This window comes from Lissotriton vulgaris, chromosome 5, assembly GCF_964263255.1.
Source record: "Lissotriton vulgaris chromosome 5, aLisVul1.2, whole genome shotgun sequence".
In the NCBI taxonomy this organism is placed as follows: Eukaryota; Metazoa; Chordata; class Amphibia; order Caudata; family Salamandridae; genus Lissotriton; species Lissotriton vulgaris.
In genome coordinates, this window is record NC_141693.1 from 1750314705 (window position 1) to 1750337758 (window position 23054).

Below are 23054 nucleotides of genomic sequence, written 5' to 3' on the forward strand. Positions count from 1 at the left end.
GTGCATGATGGGAACAGGGCAAACCAAACTACAAAAGCCAATTCTTACACTGGGAAGGAAACAAGCTCCCGGGGACCGGTTTCTGGCATTACAGCCGTCTTCGGCCCGGTTTGCTTGAATCCTGATGGTGCAATGAGCAAGGGTCTCACATCTGAGAATACCCTTCCACGCTTAGGGTGGACAAAAATATTTACAACAAGGGGTGGTGAGGGACAGAGTCTCTGAATTAAGCAGAAAGCTCTCACCCAGTCAAGAGATCAGGGCTAGATCCAACACCGTTTTTTAGCTCACTGCACCATCCCAGTTTCAGAACCTGGCTGTATGCAAATTAGTCTGTTCCTGTCCCAGTGCATGATGGGAACAGGGCAAACCAAACTACAAAAGCCAATTCTTACACTGGGAAGGAAACAAGCTCCCGGGGACCGGTTTCTGGCATTACAGCCGTCTTCGGCCCGGTTTGCTTGAATCCTGATGGTGCAATGAGCAAGGGTCTCACATCTGAGAATACCCTTCCACGCTTAGGGTGGACAAAAATATTTACAACAAGGGGTGGTGAGGGACAGAGTCTCTGAATTAAGCAGAAAGCTCTCACCCAGTCAAGAGATCAGGGCTAGATCCAACACCGTTTTTTAGCTCACTGCACCATCCCAGTTTCAGAACCTGGCTGTATGCAAATTAGTCTGTTCCTGTCCCAGTGCATGATGGGAACAGGGCAAACCAAACTACAAAAGCCAATTCTTACACTGGGAAGGAAACAAGCTCCCGGGGACCGGTTTCTGGCATTACAGCCGTCTTCGGCCCGGTTTGCTTGAATCCTGATGGTGCAATGAGCAAGGGTCTCACATCTGAGAATACCCTTCCACGCTTAGGGTGGACAAAAATATTTACAACAAGGGGTGGTGAGGGACAGAGTCTCTGAATTAAGCAGAAAGCTCTCACCCAGTCAAGAGATCAGGGCTAGATCCAACACCGTTTTTTAGCTCACTGCACCATCCCAGTTTCAGAACCTGGCTGTATGCAAATTAGTCTGTTCCTGTCCCAGTGCATGATGGGAACAGGGCAAACCAAACTACAAAAGCCAATTCTTACACTGGGAAGGAAACAAGCTCCCGGGGACCGGTTTCTGGCATTACAGCCGTCTTCGGCCCGGTTTGCTTGAATCCTGATGGTGCAATGAGCAAGGGTCTCACATCTGAGAATACCCTTCCACGCTTAGGGTGGACAAAAATATTTACAACAAGGGGTGGTGAGGGACAGAGTCTCTGAATTAAGCAGAAAGCTCTCACCCAGTCAAGAGATCAGGGCTAGATCCAACACCGTTTTTTAGCTCACTGCACCATCCCAGTTTCAGAACCTGGCTGTATGCAAATTAGTCTGTTCCTGTCCCAGTGCATGATGGGAACAGGGCAAACCAAACTACAAAAGCCAATTCTTACACTGGGAAGGAAACAAGCTCCCGGGGACCGGTTTCTGGCATTACAGCCGTCTTCGGCCCGGTTTGCTTGAATCCTGATGGTGCAATAAGCAAGGGTCTCACATCTGAGAATACCCTTCCACGCTTAGGGTGGACAAAAATATTTACAACAAGGGGTGGTGAGGGACAGAGTCTCTGAATTAAGCAGAAAGCTCTCACCCAGTCAAGAGATCAGGGCTAGATCCAACACCGTTTTTTAGCTCACTGCACCATCCCAGTTTCAGAACCTGGCTGTATGCAAATTAGTCTGTTCCTGTCCCAGTGCATGATGGGAACAGGGCAAACCAAACTACAAAAGCCAATTCTTACACTGGGAAGGAAACAAGCTCCCGGGGACCGGTTTCTGGCATTACAGCCGTCTTCGGCCCGGTTTGCTTGAATCCTGATGGTGCAATGAGCAAGGGTCTCACATCTGAGAATACCCTTCCACGCTTAGGGTGGACAAAAATATTTACAACAAGGGGTGGTGAGGGACAGAGTCTCTGAATTAAGCAGAAAGCTCTCACCCAGTCAAGAGATCAGGGCTAGATCCAACACCGTTTTTTAGCTCACTGCACCATCCCAGTTTCAGAACCTGGCTGTATGCAAATTAGTCTGTTCCTGTCCCAGTGCATGATGGGAACAGGGCAAACCAAACTACAAAAGCCAATTCTTACACTGGGAAGGAAACAAGCTCCCGGGGACCGGTTTCTGGCATTACAGCCGTCTTCGGCCCGGTTTGCTTGAATCCTGATGGTGCAATGAGCAAGGGTCTCACATCTGAGAATACCCTTCCACGCTTAGGGTGGACAAAAATATTTACAACAAGGGGTGGTGAGGGACAGAGTCTCTGAATTAAGCAGAAAGCTCTCACCCAGTCAAGAGATCAGGGCTAGATCCAACACCGTTTTTTAGCTCACTGCACCATCCCAGTTTCAGAACCTGGCTGTATGCAAATTAGTCTGTTCCTGTCCCAGTGCATGATGGGAACAGGGCAAACCAAACTACAAAAGCCAATTCTTACACTGGGAAGGAAACAAGCTCCCGGGGACCGGTTTCTGGCATTACAGCCGTCTTCGGCCCGGTTTGCTTGAATCCTGATGGTGCAATGAGCAAGGGTCTCACATCTGAGAATACCCTTCCACGCTTAGGGTGGACAAAAATATTTACAACAAGGGGTGGTGAGGGACAGAGTCTCTGAATTAAGCAGAAAGCTCTCACCCAGTCAAGAGATCAGGGCTAGATCCAACACCGTTTTTTAGCTCACTGCACCATCCCAGTTTCAGAACCTGGCTGTATGCAAATTAGTCTGTTCCTGTCCCAGTGCATGATGGGAACAGGGCAAACCAAACTACAAAAGCCAATTCTTACACTGGGAAGGAAACAAGCTCCCGGGGACCGGTTTCTGGCATTACAGCCGTCTTCGGCCCGGTTTGCTTGAATCCTGATGGTGCAATGAGCAAGGGTCTCACATCTGAGAATACCCTTCCACGCTTAGGGTGGACAAAAATATTTACAACAAGGGGTGGTGAGGGACAGAGTCTCTGAATTAAGCAGAAAGCTCTCACCCAGTCAAGAGATCAGGGCTAGATCCAACACCGTTTTTTAGCTCACTGCACCATCCCAGTTTCAGAACCTGGCTGTATGCAAATTAGTCTGTTCCTGTCCCAGTGCATGATGGGAACAGGGCAAACCAAACTACAAAAGCCAATTCTTACACTGGGAAGGAAACAAGCTCCCGGGGACCGGTTTCTGGCATTACAGCCGTCTTCGGCCCGGTTTGCTTGAATCCTGATGGTGCAATGAGCAAGGGTCTCACATCTGAGAATACCCTTCCACGCTTAGGGTGGACAAAAATATTTACAACAAGGGGTGGTGAGGGACAGAGTCTCTGAATTAAGCAGAAAGCTCTCACCCAGTCAAGAGATCAGGGCTAGATCCAACACCGTTTTTTAGCTCACTGCACCATCCCAGTTTCAGAACCTGGCTGTATGCAAATTAGTCTGTTCCTGTCCCAGTGCATGATGGGAACAGGGCAAACCAAACTACAAAAGCCAATTCTTACACTGGGAAGGAAACAAGCTCCCGGGGACCGGTTTCTGGCATTACAGCCGTCTTCGGCCCGGTTTGCTTGAATCCTGATGGTGCAATGAGCAAGGGTCTCACATCTGAGAATACCCTTCCACGCTTAGGGTGGACAAAAATATTTACAACAAGGGGTGGTGAGGGACAGAGTCTCTGAATTAAGCAGAAAGCTCTCACCCAGTCAAGAGATCAGGGCTAGATCCAACACCGTTTTTTAGCTCACTGCACCATCCCAGTTTCAGAACCTGGCTGTATGCAAATTAGTCTGTTCCTGTCCCAGTGCATGATGGGAACAGGGCAAACCAAACTACAAAAGCCAATTCTTACACTGGGAAGGAAACAAGCTCCCGGGGACCGGTTTCTGGCATTACAGCCGTCTTCGGCCCGGTTTGCTTGAATCCTGATGGTGCAATGAGCAAGGGTCTCACATCTGAGAATACCCTTCCACGCTTAGGGTGGACAAAAATATTTACAACAAGGGGTGGTGAGGGACAGAGTCTCTGAATTAAGCAGAAAGCTCTCACCCAGTCAAGAGATCAGGGCTAGATCCAACACCGTTTTTTAGCTCACTGCACCATCCCAGTTTCAGAACCTGGCTGTATGCAAATTAGTCTGTTCCTGTCCCAGTGCATGATGGGAACAGGGCAAACCAAAGCCCCGGTAGCTTGTCTCCTTTCTGGTGAAGAATTGGCTTGGTAGTTTAGTCTGCCCTGTTCCCATGATGCACTGGGCCAGGGACAGACTGATTTGCATATAGCCAGGTTCTGAGCTGGGATGGGGCAGTGAGATAAATAACGGTGATGGATCAAGCCCTGATCTTTGGACTGGGTAAGAGTGGTCTGTTTAACTCAGACACTCTGTTCATCACCACCCCCTTTTGTAAATCGTTTTTGGCCACTATAGGTGTGGCAGGGTATACTCAGACATGAGTCCCTTTCTCACTGCTCCATCAGGATTCAAGCAAGCCGGGCCGAAGAAGGCTGAAATGCCAGAAACCGGTCCCCGGTAGCTTGTCTCCTTTCTGGTGAAGAATTGGCTTGGTAGTTTAGTCTGCCCTGTTCCCATGATGCACTGGGCCAGGGACAGACTGATTTGCATATAGCCAGGTTCTGAGCTGGGATGGGGCAGTGAGATAAATAACGGTGATGGATCAAGCCCTGATCTTTGGACTGGGTAAGAGTGGTCTGTTTAACTCAGACACTCTGTTCATCACCACCCCCTTTTGTAAATCGTTTTTGGCCACTATAGGTGTGGCAGGGTATACTCAGACATGAGTCCCTTTCTCACTGCTCCATCAGGATTCAAGCAAGCCAGGCCGAAGAAGGCTGAAATGCCAGAAACCGGTCCCCGGTAGCTTGTCTCCTTTCTGGTGAAGAATTGGCTTGGTAGTTTAGTCTGCCCTGTTCCCATGATGCACTGGGCCAGGGACAGACTGATTTGCATATAGCCAGGTTCTGAGCTGGGATGGGGCAGTGAGATAAATAACGGTGATGGATCAAGCCCTGATCTTTGGACTGGGTAAGAGTGGTCTGTTTAACTCAGACACTCTGTTCATCACCACCCCCTTTTGTAAATCGTTTTTGGCCACTATAGGTGTGGCAGGGTATACTCAGACATGAGTCCCTTTCTCACTGCTCCATCAGGATTCAAGCAAGCCGGGCCGAAGAAGGCTGAAATGCCAGAAACCGGTCCCCGGTAGCTTGTCTCCTTTCTGGTGAAGAATTGGCTTGGTAGTTTAGTCTGCCCTGTTCCCATGATGCACTGGGCCAGGGACAGACTGATTTGCATATAGCCAGGTTCTGAGCTGGGATGGGGCAGTGAGATAAATAACGGTGATGGATCAAGCCCTGATCTTTGGACTGGGTAAGAGTGGTCTGTTTAACTCAGACACTCTGTTCATCACCACCCCCTTTTGTAAATCGTTTTTGGCCACTATAGGTGTGGCAGGGTATACTCAGACATGAGTCCCTTTCTCACTGCTCCATCAGGATTCAAGCAAGCCGGGCCGAAGAAGGCTGAAATGCCAGAAACCGGTCCCCGGTAGCTTGTCTCCTTTCTGGTGAAGAATTGGCTTGGTAGTTTAGTCTGCCCTGTTCCCATGATGCACTGGGCCAGGGACAGACTGATTTGCATATAGCCAGGTTCTGAGCTGGGATGGGGCAGTGAGATAAATAACGGTGATGGATCAAGCCCTGATCTTTGGACTGGGTAAGAGTGGTCTGTTTAACTCAGACACTCTGTTCATCACCACCCCCTTTTGTAAATCGTTTTTGGCCACTATAGGTGTGGCAGGGTATACTCAGACATGAGTCCCTTTCTCACTGCTCCATCAGGATTCAAGCAAGCCGGGCCGAAGAAGGCTGAAATGCCAGAAACCGGTCCCCGGTAGCTTGTCTCCTTTCTGGTGAAGAATTGGCTTGGTAGTTTAGTCTGCCCTGTTCCCATGATGCACTGGGCCAGGGACAGACTGATTTGCATATAGCCAGGTTCTGAGCTGGGATGGGGCAGTGAGATAAATAACGGTGATGGATCAAGCCCTGATCTTTGGACTGGGTAAGAGTGGTCTGTTTAACTCAGACACTCTGTTCATCACCACCCCCCCTTTTGTAAATCAGTAGTAGCAATGGCAGCTCTTCAGCTAAGGTGGAGGGGCGTTGCCCTACTGCTATTAAGCAGCGCAAATAAAGGAAAAATGAAATGATAATAACTCTAAGTTATTATCATTTTAGGTTTCCCTTGTTGCTCCAGCTTTGCGGGCGGAGCTGCTCTCCTGACAGAGTAGGGGAGGAGTGGTTTTCACTCCCTAAGTGCGCATGAATGTTTGGCCGGCCATGTTCTCCTCCCAGACAGCATTACAGCCTGGGTGGAGAACATGCCCAGGCCTCCACTCCCTGTATGAGCGCCGAACCACGGCGCTTAGACCAATCAGAACCCTGCATTGCCTTTGTCGACACAGCAGAGAAAAAGAACATGTTTCTCTAAAGACGAAAATCAAACAGTTTGTTGTTATTCTGCTTTGGGCAGTGTTTTTGAGGCAGAACCTCGGTCACAATATAATTTTACTTTAACTCCTTGCGTGTTTCGGACGGCCCCCAGCGGTCCGACGTCACGGTGGACGTGTGCGGAGGAAGGCCCGGGACCGTCCGAATCCCGCCCACTAATTAAATCGTCCGGACAGCGCGAAAATGTGCGGAGCATGCAAGGGGTTAAAGAAAATGAGCTGCCAGGTTTTGTTTGCATCCTTAAGCAGCTGTTTTGAATTTGCTTCAATATTTAAAGTGTCTCAGGGTATTATGATTGTGGTCTTACACGCTCTGCTTTGTAAGGATTAGGGGACTCTCATTAGCTCAGGCCAGTGTTTTTCATTTTATTTATAATAAGTATCAACAAAAATGGTGAACTTGAGCTTTTGAAATCAGTTGGATTATGTTTCTTGGAAATCAGCCTTGTGTTATAAGTAGCTTTCACTTGTTCCAATGTGTTAAACCAACCATTGCAATGTATAAATAAGCCATGCACACATAGATTGGGTTGCGTTGACTGGCAGAATATTAATAGCTACTAAAGCAAATACACAGTGGCATTGAGCTATATAGAAAAAAAGTCTAGAAAGCTAGAATGCAAGTTTGACTAAACAATGCTGGCAGTTATTCATACGACTAAATACATTTTTAGTACAAAATGCTCATACACAATTTGTGTCCATCCTAATTTATATATTAGGGTTGTCATGGTCATTTTAATATTTGGCTTGAGGTAAAGTAAGTAGCCTTGCCATCACTTATGAACGATAAATTGATATGTTTAGATTGCAAGCTAATAATCAAAGATGCGTTGCACAGAGTGTCCGTTTCTCCACCAGAATGAAGGCGGCATCCATGAATGATGCCACAGTAGATCTCAAAGTCCCAGCTGACATCATCCAACAAAGCAATGTTCTGTAAGGGCTATTGCTGGTGTCTAGAGTTGGGTGTACAATATACTAAATATTTAAATGGTAGACATTTTTGGGCTCATGTTTTAGGGGTTTAGCGCTTGCAAACCCTCTGATTCGGTATGTTTTTGAAAAAACTGATTTTTTTTTAAAATGTACTAAGCCCACTTAACAATTTAGAAAAGGTTTTCCGAATCATTTTATGGGTTTAGGAAATCATTTTATATCAGTATTTTGAAGTATTTGTTAAAGTCGTCCCTTCCAAATACAGATTCCTTATGGTATGTATTGCTTTGAGACCGAAATTCAGTCACAAAACATTAACAGGTAGATTCATCATTGAAAAATCTGCTCGCAAAGGGCCAGATTCTGAGAATCTGGCTCTTTGCAAGCGCAATTTTTGCATTTGGGATTCATCATCCCAAATGCAAAAATCGGTAATTGCGAATTCGCTAAATTGCGAGGAATTACATTTAAGGAATCTCTATTTGAGATTTCTTGAAAGCAATTAATTAACAATTTTTTAATTGCGAAATCGCAATTTCGGGCCGCTATTTACTGCAAGGTCAAACCTCGTGGTAAATAGCGAAAACTGAGAAAAATGCTTTTAAATGCATTTTTCTTAGTTGCATGTTGCACAAACACATGTCCTTTGGACATGTGTGTGCGCAACACCAATGTAGATTACATTTCAGGGGTGCTACAGGGTGTCGTTTGGACACCCCTAGCACCCTTGAAATCGCATCCTTATTTGCGATTAGCAAATTGCTAATCGTAAATAAGAAATAACTTCCCATTCATTCCTATGGGCCTTCTATCAGAAGATCAAAACTGATTTACAATAAGTAACAGGATGAAAAGATGAAAATTACGGGGTCAGAGATGATGCAGAATTGTTTTTTAATGAAACCATCATCAATGTGATCCACACATTGCGGATTTTTGCAACAGGAGAGAAAAAGGGATTTAGTCTAACATTCAGCCCCAGAGAGGGTCAGTTCATAAGTGCTTTAGGGACGAGTCAAGAATAAGGCAGAAATTATAGGTTTTCTCATCATTCCTGAAAGTGAGGAGGGATTGGTTGGATTCTGAGATTTATAGGTACTGAGTTCCAGGCTGGTATTGCAGCTCCAGAGACCGAGCTATTCTCGGCAAAAAAGAGGTTTTGAAAGTGGCAATTTCAATTCTTAGATCATTTTGACTGTTCATGTTTCTTAGTCCTACTGAGATGAGGTGTCGAACAGAAAGACCAGGAGGGTTGCGTTGTGTAAGGCATGATATGGCAGACAAAACGTTTTGGAGATTATCCTGGCTTTTGGAGATAGCCAATGTAATTCACGTAGAGTGGGCAATGTGTGGTTCAATTTCTTTGATGATGTCACAAGTCTCGCCATGGAGTGAGGTATGCCCTTTAGAGGGTCTAGGTGCAATTGGGAACCTACTTCTACATTAGAATTGCCAGAGTGTAGACAAGAGATTACTAGAATTACTTGAGCATGAACGACTTCCAGCGGATCTTTGAGTGCGATGTCTCCAAATGTTGTGAGGGTGTGGCGGAGACATTTATGCTTTTGACCATGTTGTTGATTTGAAGAATCAAGGAAAGTGCTGAATCCAGGGTAAAGCCGAGAGACTTCACAGTTGGCTTGAGTGTCAGAGGAAAAGCCTTAGGTTATACATCTTTAATAAGGTTAGACTTTAGCTTCCTTTTTCGGGATGGGGAAAAAAGTTAAACTTCTGTCATATTTGTATTTAGTAGAACAAAATGTGTTCACATCCATCTATGAATCATGATCAGGCATGTTCTGAGACGGCTGCTGTCCGTGATGGTGTAGTTTTTAAGTATAATTGCATGTTCTCCGCGGATTGATGGAAGGATACACCTGAGCGGCTAAGGATCTCACTTAAACACCATGTTAAATGCTCAGCGTTTCATACCCTAATGCTTTAAATAATGCTTTAAATGCTTCTTCAAAGTGAAAAATGCAGAGTCAAATGCAACTGAGCCTTTTTAGTTTGATTAACTCGGATTTCTTTTCCTAAATACTTTATTGGAAAGAAGGTTTTACATGCCGCTTAAAGTATCAAAGGTGTTGCTCTAATTTGCATCAGGGGATGATCTGTAATTGAGTACACCTGCATGTCTTTTGGTGTTCCAAGTGCACCATAGGTGTGTGGAATTAGAGGGGCACATTTTTCTGTAAATAGCACTCCTTTTCTTAAAATTGCTAAACTAATCTGGTCACTGAAACCAGCACAGTCATTGTATGATGGTCCAAAGCGTTTACTGCGAGGTCTGCCTGAATAAGCAAATCCTTCATTAATGGCAATGGTGAGCAGCGCATTGAGTGCAGAAGATGAACCGACTCTCCCCAGACAGACCCTACCGCTTTCCAGTGAACATATGATATGCATGTACACATTTTGCACAATATGCTCGTTCCTTTATTTTTCTTAGACACCTAGACTTGTGCCTGTAGAGTCTTGCTTATTCACAATGTTCTGCGAATTCTGGATGATCCTTGCTTATGGAGGTTCCCAAATGAGCATTGTTTAGAGAGTGTAATCGCTTCATGTGAGAGTGTTTTGTGAAATCAGATATCATTTTCACTGTGGAACGGATGCTCAGCTACTAACGAGCTGTATCAACTTCTTGAATCTCTTCACCAGCTCGTCTTTGTGTTCGTATTAGAGGGCAAGTGTGTTAGAGCTGTGGTTTGTGTGACACTTGATGCATGAGTGGACTCCTTTCATGATAACTTTTAACTGTTATTCCTTTAGGATAACTATTCCAATTTCCACTCTGTTATTGCATGTATTCCTTCAGGATACCTACTCAGTTTCTGCCATGCAATTCTTTATTTCATTAGGATAACTATAGTAATTTTATCATGTATGTCCTCAGGATAACTATTCTAATTTTCTCACATGATTCCCATGTATTTCCTGGGGATAACTTATCTAATTTCCTCAAGTCACTATTGAGTATTCCTTCTGGATAATTGTTCTGATTTCCCCAGGTGGTTCTCCTCTTTCCCTGCAGGAGAGCATTTCTAATTTCCCCTTGTAATACATGCCTTCATTTATTCTGCATAACCATTGTAGAACTTCTTTTTTCTTCTTAACATCAGTGTTCAGTTTTAGGACAAAGGCCAGCAAGTTAATTTATCTCATTGCACCACATTGATCTTCCTAAAAGTATAGCAAGTTAGTTTACTCATCTCTCTTGTTGATCATGTGGTAACTGGAAATGTGTGTCCAATTTGGATAATAAATAAGTGTGCCAAGGATTTTATAGATGTCTTTTGGCTATGCGCGCATCATGTTGAGCACCACTCTCAGAAGCCTATTCACTAACTTCATTTTGTAGTATTTTAAATAATATTGAATTAGTACTAATCGCGTACTAGAACATGCTATTCACAAACCTACATGTGATGGTCTATGCCTGTCGCCTCTCTAATTTTGTCTATGCTGACATCTCTGCCCGAATTCGGAGATAGCCACACAGGTACGCCTGCATTTTTGCAATTAATGTGTGGCGAGACAGAGAGGATTTACTGGAAAATTGGGGATACTTCCAATAAAATGGGAGTAGTCAAGGGATTGTTAAGGATGGGTTAAGAGCAGTTTATGAAGGGACAAACTGCCACCCACAGAAGATTAAGTCCATTCCGAATAACAAACAGAACTTAGGGCCCCATTAGAATGGCAGGCGGATTGCCACCGCCAGGGTGGCGGTAGTCACCGCCGGCCCGGCGGGGAGAATCCGCCCACCATCCCTGTGGGGGGATGCACATGGGGGGTACCTTTGGTACCCCCAGCAGTTCCTTGCACAACATGGCAGGCACCGCGCAGTGCCTGCCATGTTGTGCATGGAAGTGCACAACATGCCTTCTTGGTATTGTGGCGGGCGGTGCTGTGTGCACCGCCCACCACAATGTCAGGAATGCTTGATTCACCCACCACTGTGGCGGGCGCATCCTAATAGCAGGCGCGCGACCCCCGCCCTTATAGCGGTCGGTCCCTCTGTACGGCGGGATGGCTGGCGGACAAAGTCTGCCCGCCATCCTAATGTGACCCTTAGTGTGGTTACTACAGCCAAAAAAGTCCCAACACTGTTTTAAATGTACCTCATCTCAGACTTGAAGTAAGTCCAGCACTACACATGGCCAACCACTGGTAATGCAACACCCTCCCGTAGAAAATAATAGAGACAGGGAGTTAAAATAGACCACTTAGAAAATAATGTTAAAATGAATTAATGTAATACTATTTTAATACTATGATATATATATAATGTTATGTAAAAAAATTATATGCAAATAAAACATTTAGTAGGAAATATTTTAATACCTTTTGCAATCTAATCATAAATATAATTTTTTTTAAAAGAATTACAACAATTTAAATTAATTCTACTATTCAACTTTTAGTAATTTGTACTACATAATAAATATAAACGTTACTTTAGGTGGGAATTTAATTTTAATAAATCTATCAAAAGTTTCTTTAATATATTTAAATTAAATTTTGTATTCAAAATTAAATTAATAGCGCTGTAGCATTTTATTTATTTTGTTCTACATTTAAAATAAACTTCTAAAATAAATTTACATTAATATGCAACAAAAAATACTATTAACGTTTTAAAACAAGTTTGATAAACTTTTGAAAAATTCCCTATACTTTACCATAGGGAGATCTGTGTCCAGGTGGGAGAGATGTCTGCTAATATGTGAATAATTACTAGTAACGCCACACTTGTAAATTTGGGTCCACCCTCTGGTTCCATAGGATGGGGCCATGTAAAGCTACACTTTGTGGTAAATTCTCACTCAGAAATAGTTAATAGCCAAATGGTAAATTTACTACAGTGTTGATTTACTAATGTATACATTTAACTTTGTGAATTGGCCCCTAGGTGTCAGGATATAAATCCACTCAGACTTTGTCTTGGTTTGGCAGTTATACAGCACTATCAATACTTCCATGTACTTTTTTGAATTAGTAATGCGGCGAGTATACCATAAATTTATTGCTCAGATCAGTTTCATCTCAAATACCAAATATACTTTCTTTGTCTGTTCTGCAGAGGATGCCATGTAGGAACAGTAGAGTTCATAACACAGGAGAAAGATAGATGAAGCTATGAGTGCACCAGACTTCTGGAGGGACCCATTTTATTTTATACATATATAATGTAGTAAGATATGAAAAATATGCTGTGCCACTGGGGTGGGTGGAGTAAGAGGTAAAGCAATTATTTGCTGTTAAGTTTTACTTAAGTACATTTCAAGTAGAAACAGGAAATTTGATAATGCAAAATGTTTATAAGGCACTACCGAAAGTCCTCGAGTTTGTCAGCCAAGTGTGTTCTAAAAATCGTACCTCCACCCCTGGTTGGATAGGGTTTCTATGAAAACAGGTCCTCTTACAGTATGTTGAATGCACCTCAATCACACTTCGCTCACCACTAAATGCAGCTTTTTACAGCCATTTGTGGTTTTAAGCAGGTTTTATTGTAAAGTATATTGTTATACACGAAAAAGAGATGAAAACGATTGAAGGCTAAATTAATAAAATCTTGCGTAAATCCCCAAAAGATGTTATTAGCTGAAAATGCTGTTTGATCCTGATTGTCATTACTTCGATGTGACCTGTATTTTGTTTGCATTGCAGGCCGCGTGATTGTTCACTGCCGTGAGGGCTATAGCCGCTCACCTACACTGGTGATTGCATACCTCATGCTCCGCAAGAAGATGGACGTGAAAACAGCCCTAGCCACAGTGCGACAGAAGCGGGAGATCGGACCCAACGACGGATTCCTGAAACAGTTGTGCCAACTCAACGAAAGATTGGCACAAGAGGGCAAAGTGAACCCCTAGAGACCTGGGGAACACTTCACCCACTGGCTGAAAGTACCAAAGGCTCTGCAGGCAAACAAGAAAACACCATCAAAACAAGGTCCAAGAACATTAGTAGGGCACAGTGTGCCCGGGTGGCTCAGTGAGTAGGTCTAACCTGCCAAAATAAGCTGAAACAAGGGGAACCATCGAGACCATTCCAAACACTCTCCGAATCTTCAAGAAGGTGTCGATGCTTTGGAAACATGGCACAAATTCCGGCCGCCACTTAGAGTTGTTGCAATAAAGAACTCTCTTCCTCTTGGATGCACAGCTCAGCTGACTTTTTCAACTTTTGGTTGCTTTTTGTAAGCACTTATTATTTCTGTTCTTGTTTTCTCCATGTGACAAGTTCCAATTGACTTTAAACAGCCATTTTCTCAATTTTATTGCTGCCAATTCTGCTGATGAAGAGATGGGCCAATTTGGTTCTTCTGCTGGTGCACATCGGTGCGTAGAGGTTTGTCTTTAGACAAGTCACACGTTTTTTAATTGCACAGCTGTCACATGTGTTTAATCCCTACTACCCCGTCACTCCAAGGTGCCTAAGTTAGGTTTGAAATTTATGTTCCAAAAACCAACAAATCTATGTGCAACATGTATACCACTTGAGCTCTTCTCTTTAAAGATCTGCCTTCAATCTGGACTGTGATTTTGGAAAATGCGAAAGTAGCCAAACCATAATTAAAAATATAGTTTTGAATGTAAACATTAAAAATAGGTTTATCTTCCCGAGTATGGTTTACTTTGACCGAACTTCAGTATATTTATTATGACTTTGAAGCAGATAAAGACTAAATAGTGTAATACAAAGATATTCTGCAAATGTATGCCTTTTATTTAAAATCATTTGAAATGGACAGCATGCGTTTGCTGATTTTAAAGGGGTAATGAAGGTGAATTTTCAGTTAATAGTTTGAGGAGCTCTGGTTTATCTCCATTTCTTTTTTATAGTGTTTTTTAATGGTGGATTTTACAACGTTTTGGTTTTTACTTAGGTAAATCACCAATATTTGCTTTTAATAGCATAATATTTTGTAGTGTCAGTTGCCAAGCAAGGAGAACACCCAGGTTTTTTGTCTGGGAGATTTGATTCGACATCTGCTAGGATAGCGGAGCATGTTAGTGCACCTGCGGCTTAGGCCTCAGATCCTTAAAGTCATGAGCTCCAATTTTCTGCTGGATCAAATTGTTATACCTTCTGAAGGTGATCTAAGGAGTAGTTTTGTATTGATATCAGTTATCACTGTTTGCAGATCCATTTCTACTTATTTGATATATTATTAGTTATTACCACTGTATACCGAGTGCCTCAGTGGTCTCAACAGTATATAGAACCTTTGAATTCAAATCTATAAAAGGGGAGTCAGTGGTGTGAAATAAACATGTCCTAAGGACACAATTATTTCCAATTCTAATTTTCTTTTCTAAAACATTTTTCCCACACAGTTGTACCCCCAAAACTCATTTGTGTTGGGAAAAACTAACATGCATGATAAAATATGAACCATGTAATGCATTTTTTCACCATCCTCGTACACTGCTTATAACCACATTTTGCCGCTGTTTGCTGAATGATGGAATTGCAGTCAGCGAACAGTGGGGACAAAGCAGACACAAGTAAGCAATTGTTAATCAATAAGGTCATGAGAACAGTTATAACCACTTGTGAACTTGGAGCCTCCAGAGAATACAATTCAGCTTTGCCTCAGTCTAATGGGCTGGAAATCATAATTTTACCGAAGGCCTTCTAAAAAAACCTAACAATTGACCTCTCAGATTTCATGCTCTGTGCTGATGCTATTTCCAACAACATACTTAATTCATTACTCGCAGCACACCAACAAATGCCCTTCTCCCATGCTAGTCTACCTGTTTTAGATGTTCAGGGTTCCCAGGATTTCTAAACGTGCTTTGTAGCCTCATCTGAAAGTTTATATGCAAAGTACTAATTGAAAGTTACTTTTTAAATCAAAGTGTGAAACTCTCCTTGAAGTCCCTGCAATACATCTGGAAACTTGAAACAATACAGAAAATCCACCACCATCCCAAACAGCGGTGGCAACCATGCCTGAGCTCTCCACATTGGCACCACTAACAAAATTGTTTCCTGAATCCTTCTGACACAGACCATCAATAGTGAAATAATTGAAAAAGGTGGAAATGCATCTGTGTTCACTCCCTTCTATTCCTTTGTCAACACGTCCATTCCCATCGACTCTGGGTCAAGGAACCAACTCAAAAAACAAAGTAACTGGGTATTTAACACATTTACAACCTCATCAACTCCAAAATGACCCCTGAAAGCTCAAGAACAAAGTCCATTTGCTGGAATCACAAAACCATTTCAAACTCCAACCCACCATCAAATTGCCTAATTCTGCAGTATGCTGAGACTTCTATGTCATGCCTCTTTGGTATCGTCACCACATCTTTCGATCTCAGACCTCTCATCTTGTTGAAATATCTCACAACATTGTGCATTTTAAACCTAATTCACTGAAAAGTATCCAGTTAGGAGGTTCAAGCAATTTATGTGCAATCATTTCCCCTCCAGGGATAACCTTAATCCAGTAACAACCTCTCAAAAATTAGCTCCCCATCCTTTCAGAACTTGAACCCAACTCTTTCACCACCTCTGGTAAATCTGCAATAACAGCTCAGCCATTGAATGCTTTCTTATTTTACATATAATACAGCAACTCATTTGAAGCCTTCAGTCCAAGAACTTCATCCTTAAATATATCTCCTTCGGTCTTGTAAGTGCAGCGTACTGAAGGAAACCCGGAAAAACAGTTTGAATTGTAAATCAGGAATCTTAAAGATATTTTTACGATTTCTATAACTTGTTTCAACTCCCTGCAAAATATCTTTATTATATCCCTCAGCAACTTTAAGACATACATTGTCCTAATCTGAGTCCCAAAAATTGAGTCTCTTGTATCGGGACTAGACTGGATTTATTTATTTTCACAGCAAAGCCTAGGCACTCCAAAAAACCAATTGATAACTTGGTTTTAACCATCATGTTATACTTCTTCTGCACAATCAATAAAATATTGTCCCGGTATATTATTAATCTTGCATCTCACACCCAATGCAAAGCTACCATTGACTTTAAAATCTTCATGAAACACCACAGCGCTTAAATTAGGCCAAATGGTTGTCAAGTAGTTCTCTATATCTTTCCACACGACAAAACTGGAGGAATGTCTGATACTCCATGAATACTGGAATTTCTAAATGCGCATCTGTCAGATTCAAGTGTGCCATTCAATCTCTCTCCTGAATATGACTAACAAAAGAGAAATTCCCTCCATCTTGAAATGCTGATAAAGCAGCCAATCATTTAAGACTCTCAGATGTATAACTAGTCCCTTCCCTTTGTCCTTTTTTCTCACCAAAAATAGTGCCTAGAAAACCTTCTTTATACTCCAGTTGTCCCTGTTTTCCTGTTTTGCCAGTCTGCACCTCAAGCACCTCAACCAAATTCCGTTGGCACTTTGTTTTGTATAGCTAGCGCTATATAATCTGTACAAAACCCCTGAACAATCTCAAACACACATGGATCTTGAGTGATCACCCGCCACCTTCATAAAAAAGTTAGCCAGTCTGAAACACACTCTTGAAGCAATATATGAAAGATCTTACCTGTGTGTGTCCTTGCCTATTTTCCTTTTCTTATCTCTTACTGAGCTCTTTGTCATTGTGGAATTAAATTCCCATATGACTGTTGATATCTATAACATATATACTCTCACAGAAAATACATTGCCCTTTGCCAAGGAACTGCCTCTGTGTTAGCTTGGCCCCTGCAAAAATTGTATAAAAGACCTTCACCATATCCTCTGGAGACATCTGTTTTATAGTAAAGGAACCCACTTAGTTTGACTTTTCTTTCAAGACACCTTCTCCAAATAGCATTCTTTATGCCAAAATACCTCTCTGTTCTGCCCAACTCAACTTGTTTTGGATCTGGTTTATTCAAAACAATGTCCTCCATTGCTAATTCCACATTAGCATTACCTGAGTAAAATTTGCTCGAATAATCAATTGCCTTATTTCACTGACATCAACCTCCAAACTTCATGCATAAGTATCATCCGTCATACAAAAAACAGTTTTAAAAGCCAATATATCAAAGAGTCTATCTTGAGAGCTGTTTACATTTTCACCAGGTACCTTCGTGGGAACTATTCCATTTACATTTAAAAAGACCAAAACCTTTTATCCATGTGTAGTCTAACAACATGCCAATGATGGTCTGACACTTACTTCCTTATTAATCTTTCACCTGGTTCAGAACTCCTAATACTAGGCAACATGCCATGAAAGAAGCAATTCATGAGACAACAGATGATTTAACAAACAATCAACAAATCGTCTTTCACTCAGCTGTTTACCTGGTGAATGATTATGCCCAGGACGACCTACCCCTTGTGCCCAAAAACAGAACCGGCGTACAACATGTAAATAAGCAACAATAGTTCAGTGGGACTCTTTTTCCTATATATAATCAGTTTGAATCACTGTCTTGTTATGTGAAATGCTTTGCTCCATTTTTTCCAGACTGCGCAATGCTGATAAGTGCAGTGGTGTGCCGTTTTTGCAATGATCCATATATACTGTCTAATGACCAATTTACAGCCCTAAACAAGGGGCTCTATCACCATTAGAGGATTCTTTGGCGAACGCGGGATGGCCGATTATAAAGCCTGACACCAGGGGGATGTGTGAGGCCATCGCAATCATTTTTCCTGCACACCTGCGTAAATCTGGAATGCTGGATGAGTTGGGGGGCCAGTTAGTTATGCACTTTCAGTGAGGAAATGCCTACACGAGAAGGTGTGATAAGTCCAGAAGTAGGGCTGAAGTTATAGGGGTCTGTTTGTCTATTTGTGGTTATTATAAACATTTTAAGACTTTCCATTGTATATATGGATCTCTGTAAATATGGCACTCCCCTGCGCTTTTGAGCACGTTGCCGTTTGTACTTTGATGTTGTTTAATATTCATTTTATATATTTTAGAACAAATGGAGCAATTTATTTTGCAAACCAAAAGAGGGGTTCGGACTGTTTATATATGAAAGAGTCTGACAGAACTATTCTTATTTATTTATATGACAGTTTTCATAGGTTTCCACAGTATCTCCCACAATCTCTGCCATGTGCGTCACCTTATTTCTAGGAGACAATGCTACTCCAATAAATCTCATAGTTGCTCAACTCTAAAATAATGATCGCCACTTTGAAATCAAGATATTGACTTTGAAAACAAACTAACATACCATCCTTTCCTAGAGAAACTCTTGTAAAAACAACTAAATATAACAAGAATTGGGAAGGCCAAACGGTCTTAACCCATGTGCGAGCTATTGACTTTACTAATCGGATGGGGGGCGGAAGCGGATAACAGTTGGGTGGGCGTTAGATAACCTGAGGTAGTGGATGGCACCAAAAAAGCATATGAGAAAAAGGAGGCTTTTCAGTGATTTTGGTGCAATCTTGGCTCTAAAGTCTTTGACTTAATACTGACATCTAATGGATAAAGGGCAGAGTCAGAAACATCTAGATTTAGTGCAATCTGCTGCGGGCACTGAGGCCACCAAGCTATTTTACCCAGCTATGGAATGCAAACAGAGGGAAAAATCACATGCGGTGAAGGGACAAGGGGCTGCTTTTTAAAGGAGGTTTTTTGTCCACTCCAGGTCACCAGAACACTCTGACAAACTTCTCTGAATCTGTCCTCTGGGTGGGAAGAGAGGGAGAAAGAAAGACTGCTTTGCTGTAATTACAATTGCACTAAAAAAAGCATCATGATCGTGCTTTCCTCCCACCAGCCAGCCCATCCCCCCGGCATGACACACAACAGATGGCTATAGCTTTTCACTAGTGCCAGCACTTTGGAATTTATGGCCCTGTTAGGGTAAACTCTACTATTCCAAGAAAAAACAAAACGTTTTCAAGCTTTACAGAAAACATATAAATAATTAAAATAGCTTTAGAAAACTGAAAACAGCTGGAAACAGAAAGAAAAGTTATAGATTTAAAAAGCCTTGCAGATGCATACAGAAATAAAGCTTTACAGTGTCGACACGAACACAGAAAGCAAATAAAGTTGTCACGCTGCAAACAGAAAAGTAAGAAATATTAACAAATAGCAGATAGAATGCAAAATAATAATGGCAAGAGATTTTAAAGTTTTACAGACAACACAAAAACAAAGGCTAGTCTGCCAGAAACACTTGCAAAAAGCAAACAAAATAGTGTTGAAAAACGAGCCTACAAGCAACGAACTGTAATGCTCCAAGTAATTTGGCCTTGCTCTGGGGAGGGAACAACACACAAAAAGGAGGGACATGTACAAGAGAATGACCGCATACAGGGAAGGATTTACAAATGACACTCAGAATAACAAATAAAAAGAAGTGGGTGGGTTGTAAGTTCACAGAGTGTTTACAACATGTCTTGAAGAGACTACGCATGTGCTGTCTAGGCAAGACCTAAACATTTGTATAGTATGAAACAGCACAGATCTGCGTAAACCATCCTACAGCAATCCCATTAGCTTAATACTGTTCTCTAATTCCAAACACGCAACCAACTTCCTAAAGTCATTGATGCACCACAGCCACTTACCTAAAAATACATGGTTTACTTCAGAAGTTCATGTCTTTCTCGTGCCTGATGATATGAGTAGCTAGTGCCCCAGTTTTGGCTAAAATAACTTGCACCAAGCTCTTCATCTGACTCTCATTCAAATTTACTACTCACATTGATCTCAGAAAGATAGACGAGTACATGAACCAGGATGGGATTCAACCCTTCTCACGCTGAAGTTTTGAATGTTCCAAAACTGATGTTTTAATACAATGAGCTATCTTATAGTGCAGGATTTACAATAGTACTTAAAATGGGATGGTCAGAACATGTGTCTGATATGGCATTTTACAGTTCATCAATGTGAAAATGTTGTTCCCAAGGTGAGCAGTCTTTAGAGAACTATTGCATTTTCTTTTCCCTGCATGGTTGTCAATCTTTGACCAAAGATCTAAATTGGTTTGGTTGGGATTGAGGCATATTAAAGTCAGATTGTTTTCTTGGCCCTAGAGCTCTTGGCCCAATGTAAGAGACATTGAAGCTGGGATTGTTTAATCTGTGTCTCATTACAAGATTATTTAGTGACTTATATAACACCAGGTAAACACCGAGGGTGTGATATTTAATGGGTGTCATATTTCTGATGCATTAGTGTTCTGGTGATCAGAATGAGGGATAACCTAATGTAGCAGTGTGCACCCAATTCCTGTATATTTTCGTTCATTCTGGACATTTTCCCTGTTCACAATGTGCCTGGTGCCCCTGATAACATGAAACATTTTGGAAGCACAGTCATTTATGTTACATATAATCCCTGTTTGGATGTAAACAGGAGTTTAAGCCTGAACTGGGTCTAATGAGGCTTTCTGAATAAGGCTCTATGTGCAAACTCCCTGGGACAGCTCTAGTTATGGAGGGTTTGTAGCATAGCAGCATAGGATTGCAAATCTTTAATATTTTGGGGTGTGACAATGACAAACACATTCACTTGAAGGGAACTGTAGAGCTACAAAAGAAAAGATCCAGATCAAAGGCACCTCAACACATCAGTAAAGAAAATAAAAGATCACAATACTTTAAAATCCTCTCTTGTTGTTCCCCAATGTAATAGGGTTAATTTGTGGACCTCACTCTTACGTAGGCTGTCGTGATGACCAGCAGTCTCACCAATCTTTCATTTAGAGTTCTCTCCTGAAGGCCCGTGTATGGGAGTTTCCTCTCAACAGATGAGCTTGGCCAATTGCCTGTACAACAATTATTGTGCTAAGATAATGAAGCCTATCAAACTTTTACAGCACAAAAGGAATAACCATTGGAATCGCTGAGAGCATTTGATGCTAAAAGATAATTGTGTGTATAAATTTCGCTGTTAAAATTAAGAACAAATGTTGATGATTCTTTGTTTTGAGGAGCTAGCTGCCTGTCCTGTAAGAGGTATTTTCAATAATAAGATGGAGTGCCTGTTTTTACTTAACATTGCATATTTAATTAAACTTTTGTTGTACAGTGAACACATTTTATGTAATTAAATACACCTTCATAGTTAGGAGATAGTAAATGCAAAGTTCATGTTTTTCCACACAAAACCAAAGAATGCTTCATTCTTTGGTTGTGTGTGGAAAAACATGAACCTAGCGTCCTTCGGTAATCTTTTATTTATTGAGACAAATGGGCAACTGAGAGCAAATGATAGCAAGTGTGTTGGAAGACAAGGTAAATGTTAGCTGGATCTGGGGATTTCCTCGTGATTCAAAGTCAATAACCTGTCTGGAAAAAAAGAGTCTGCTTCAAGAACACACTGCGGAGGTGCCTAAGGCTTCTGAGGATTCTTAAAAGATGGATGCTATAGGATAAACCCAGAACGCTTAGAACAAACACGATATAGTGTGTCAGAGCTTGCAATGATAATGTGCTTAATTCTGTACTTTGATGCTATATATATTTGAACTGAATATGAATTGTGAATGTCTCCAGCCCAAACAGATATGAAAAAATATTAAGCAAGCTGTGAGAGTAATGTGTGGTTGCTTTATGCGATCTTAAAATATTGTCAGTTAACAGAAGAACGGATGCACCCTCTTGCGTTATTCAACAATGTGTTTTTAATATTATCGAACAATATGAATGGAATATTAGTGCCTCTTCTATTTCTACTTTCACGTTATTGTTCTACCTTCTTTTATGTTTAGTTTCCACTGTTCTGTTCTATTCTATTGTGTTCTAGTAGTAGAGCTTATCACTGCCAACAGCCAGTTCAGTTGTGCACTGCCTTAACAACAATAGTCACTTTCTTCCAAAGGTTTAATTCTTTACAGAACTGCCTTCCCAAGAGCCATTTTAAAACGAAGAGGGACATTTGCAAGTACTCTGTTCTTTCAGTCAAGACCAGTCACAATTTAATTACAACTGTGTGTTATTAAGCAAGAGCATTGTTTGGTCTGTTCAGGCAGATCCCAGTGGCAGAGACTTCTTATAAACTATTTTGCTCTGAAAACAGTGTAACTAGAAGCTGCAAACATTTGTTTATTAAAGCAAGATGTTCCATTTTAATAAAAGAAAAACAGCCTGTACCAATTTCTGTCGTTAAAATAATTTTGGGGCAAAGGATAAATCTTTGAGTGCATTTATACTCAACTTATTTAAAATGTTGAGAACCTACATAAATATGTTGTAAATGTATTTATATAACGTTTACAACCCCAGATAAGGTATTGAAGTGCTTTTTTTGGGGGAGTGGCATGCTACTCCTTAACCTAAGACTAGTAGTTAATAGGTTAGTACAAACATTATTTATTTATTTACTTTTTGTTAATTCTTGTGAATGAATTGTGTTAGAATAGTGCTTTAGATTTCTTGAATGATTAGTAGAGTTTGAGGTACGGACAGAATGATAGGAGTGGATTTGAATAGAGGAAGTAGCGTGTTGTTTTTGTAAGAAACAGCCATGTGTGCTTGTTAGCTGGGTAGCATGGCTTTAAGGAGGGGTGAAAGTAGTAGAGTTGATAGTAGTCAGAAGGGAAGGTGTTTTGTTTAATAGCAAATACTTTATCAATACAAGTATATAGATAAATATA

At 41.6% G+C, this 23054-nt stretch overlaps 1 protein-coding gene across 1 annotated transcript in view; it reads left to right on the forward strand.

Annotated features, from left to right (window-relative positions):
- DUSP3 (dual specificity phosphatase 3) overlaps positions 1-22550 on the forward strand; it is a 413405-nt gene extending 390855 nt beyond the window's left edge. Inside the window, exon 3 of the mRNA XM_086924007.1 lies at positions 13155-22550. Coding sequence (XP_086780133.1) covers positions 13155-13360 — 206 coding nt within the window. The 3' untranslated portion in view covers positions 13361-22550. The remainder of the gene's footprint in view (positions 1-13154) is intronic.
- The last annotated feature ends 504 nt before the right edge of the window (positions 22551-23054 follow it).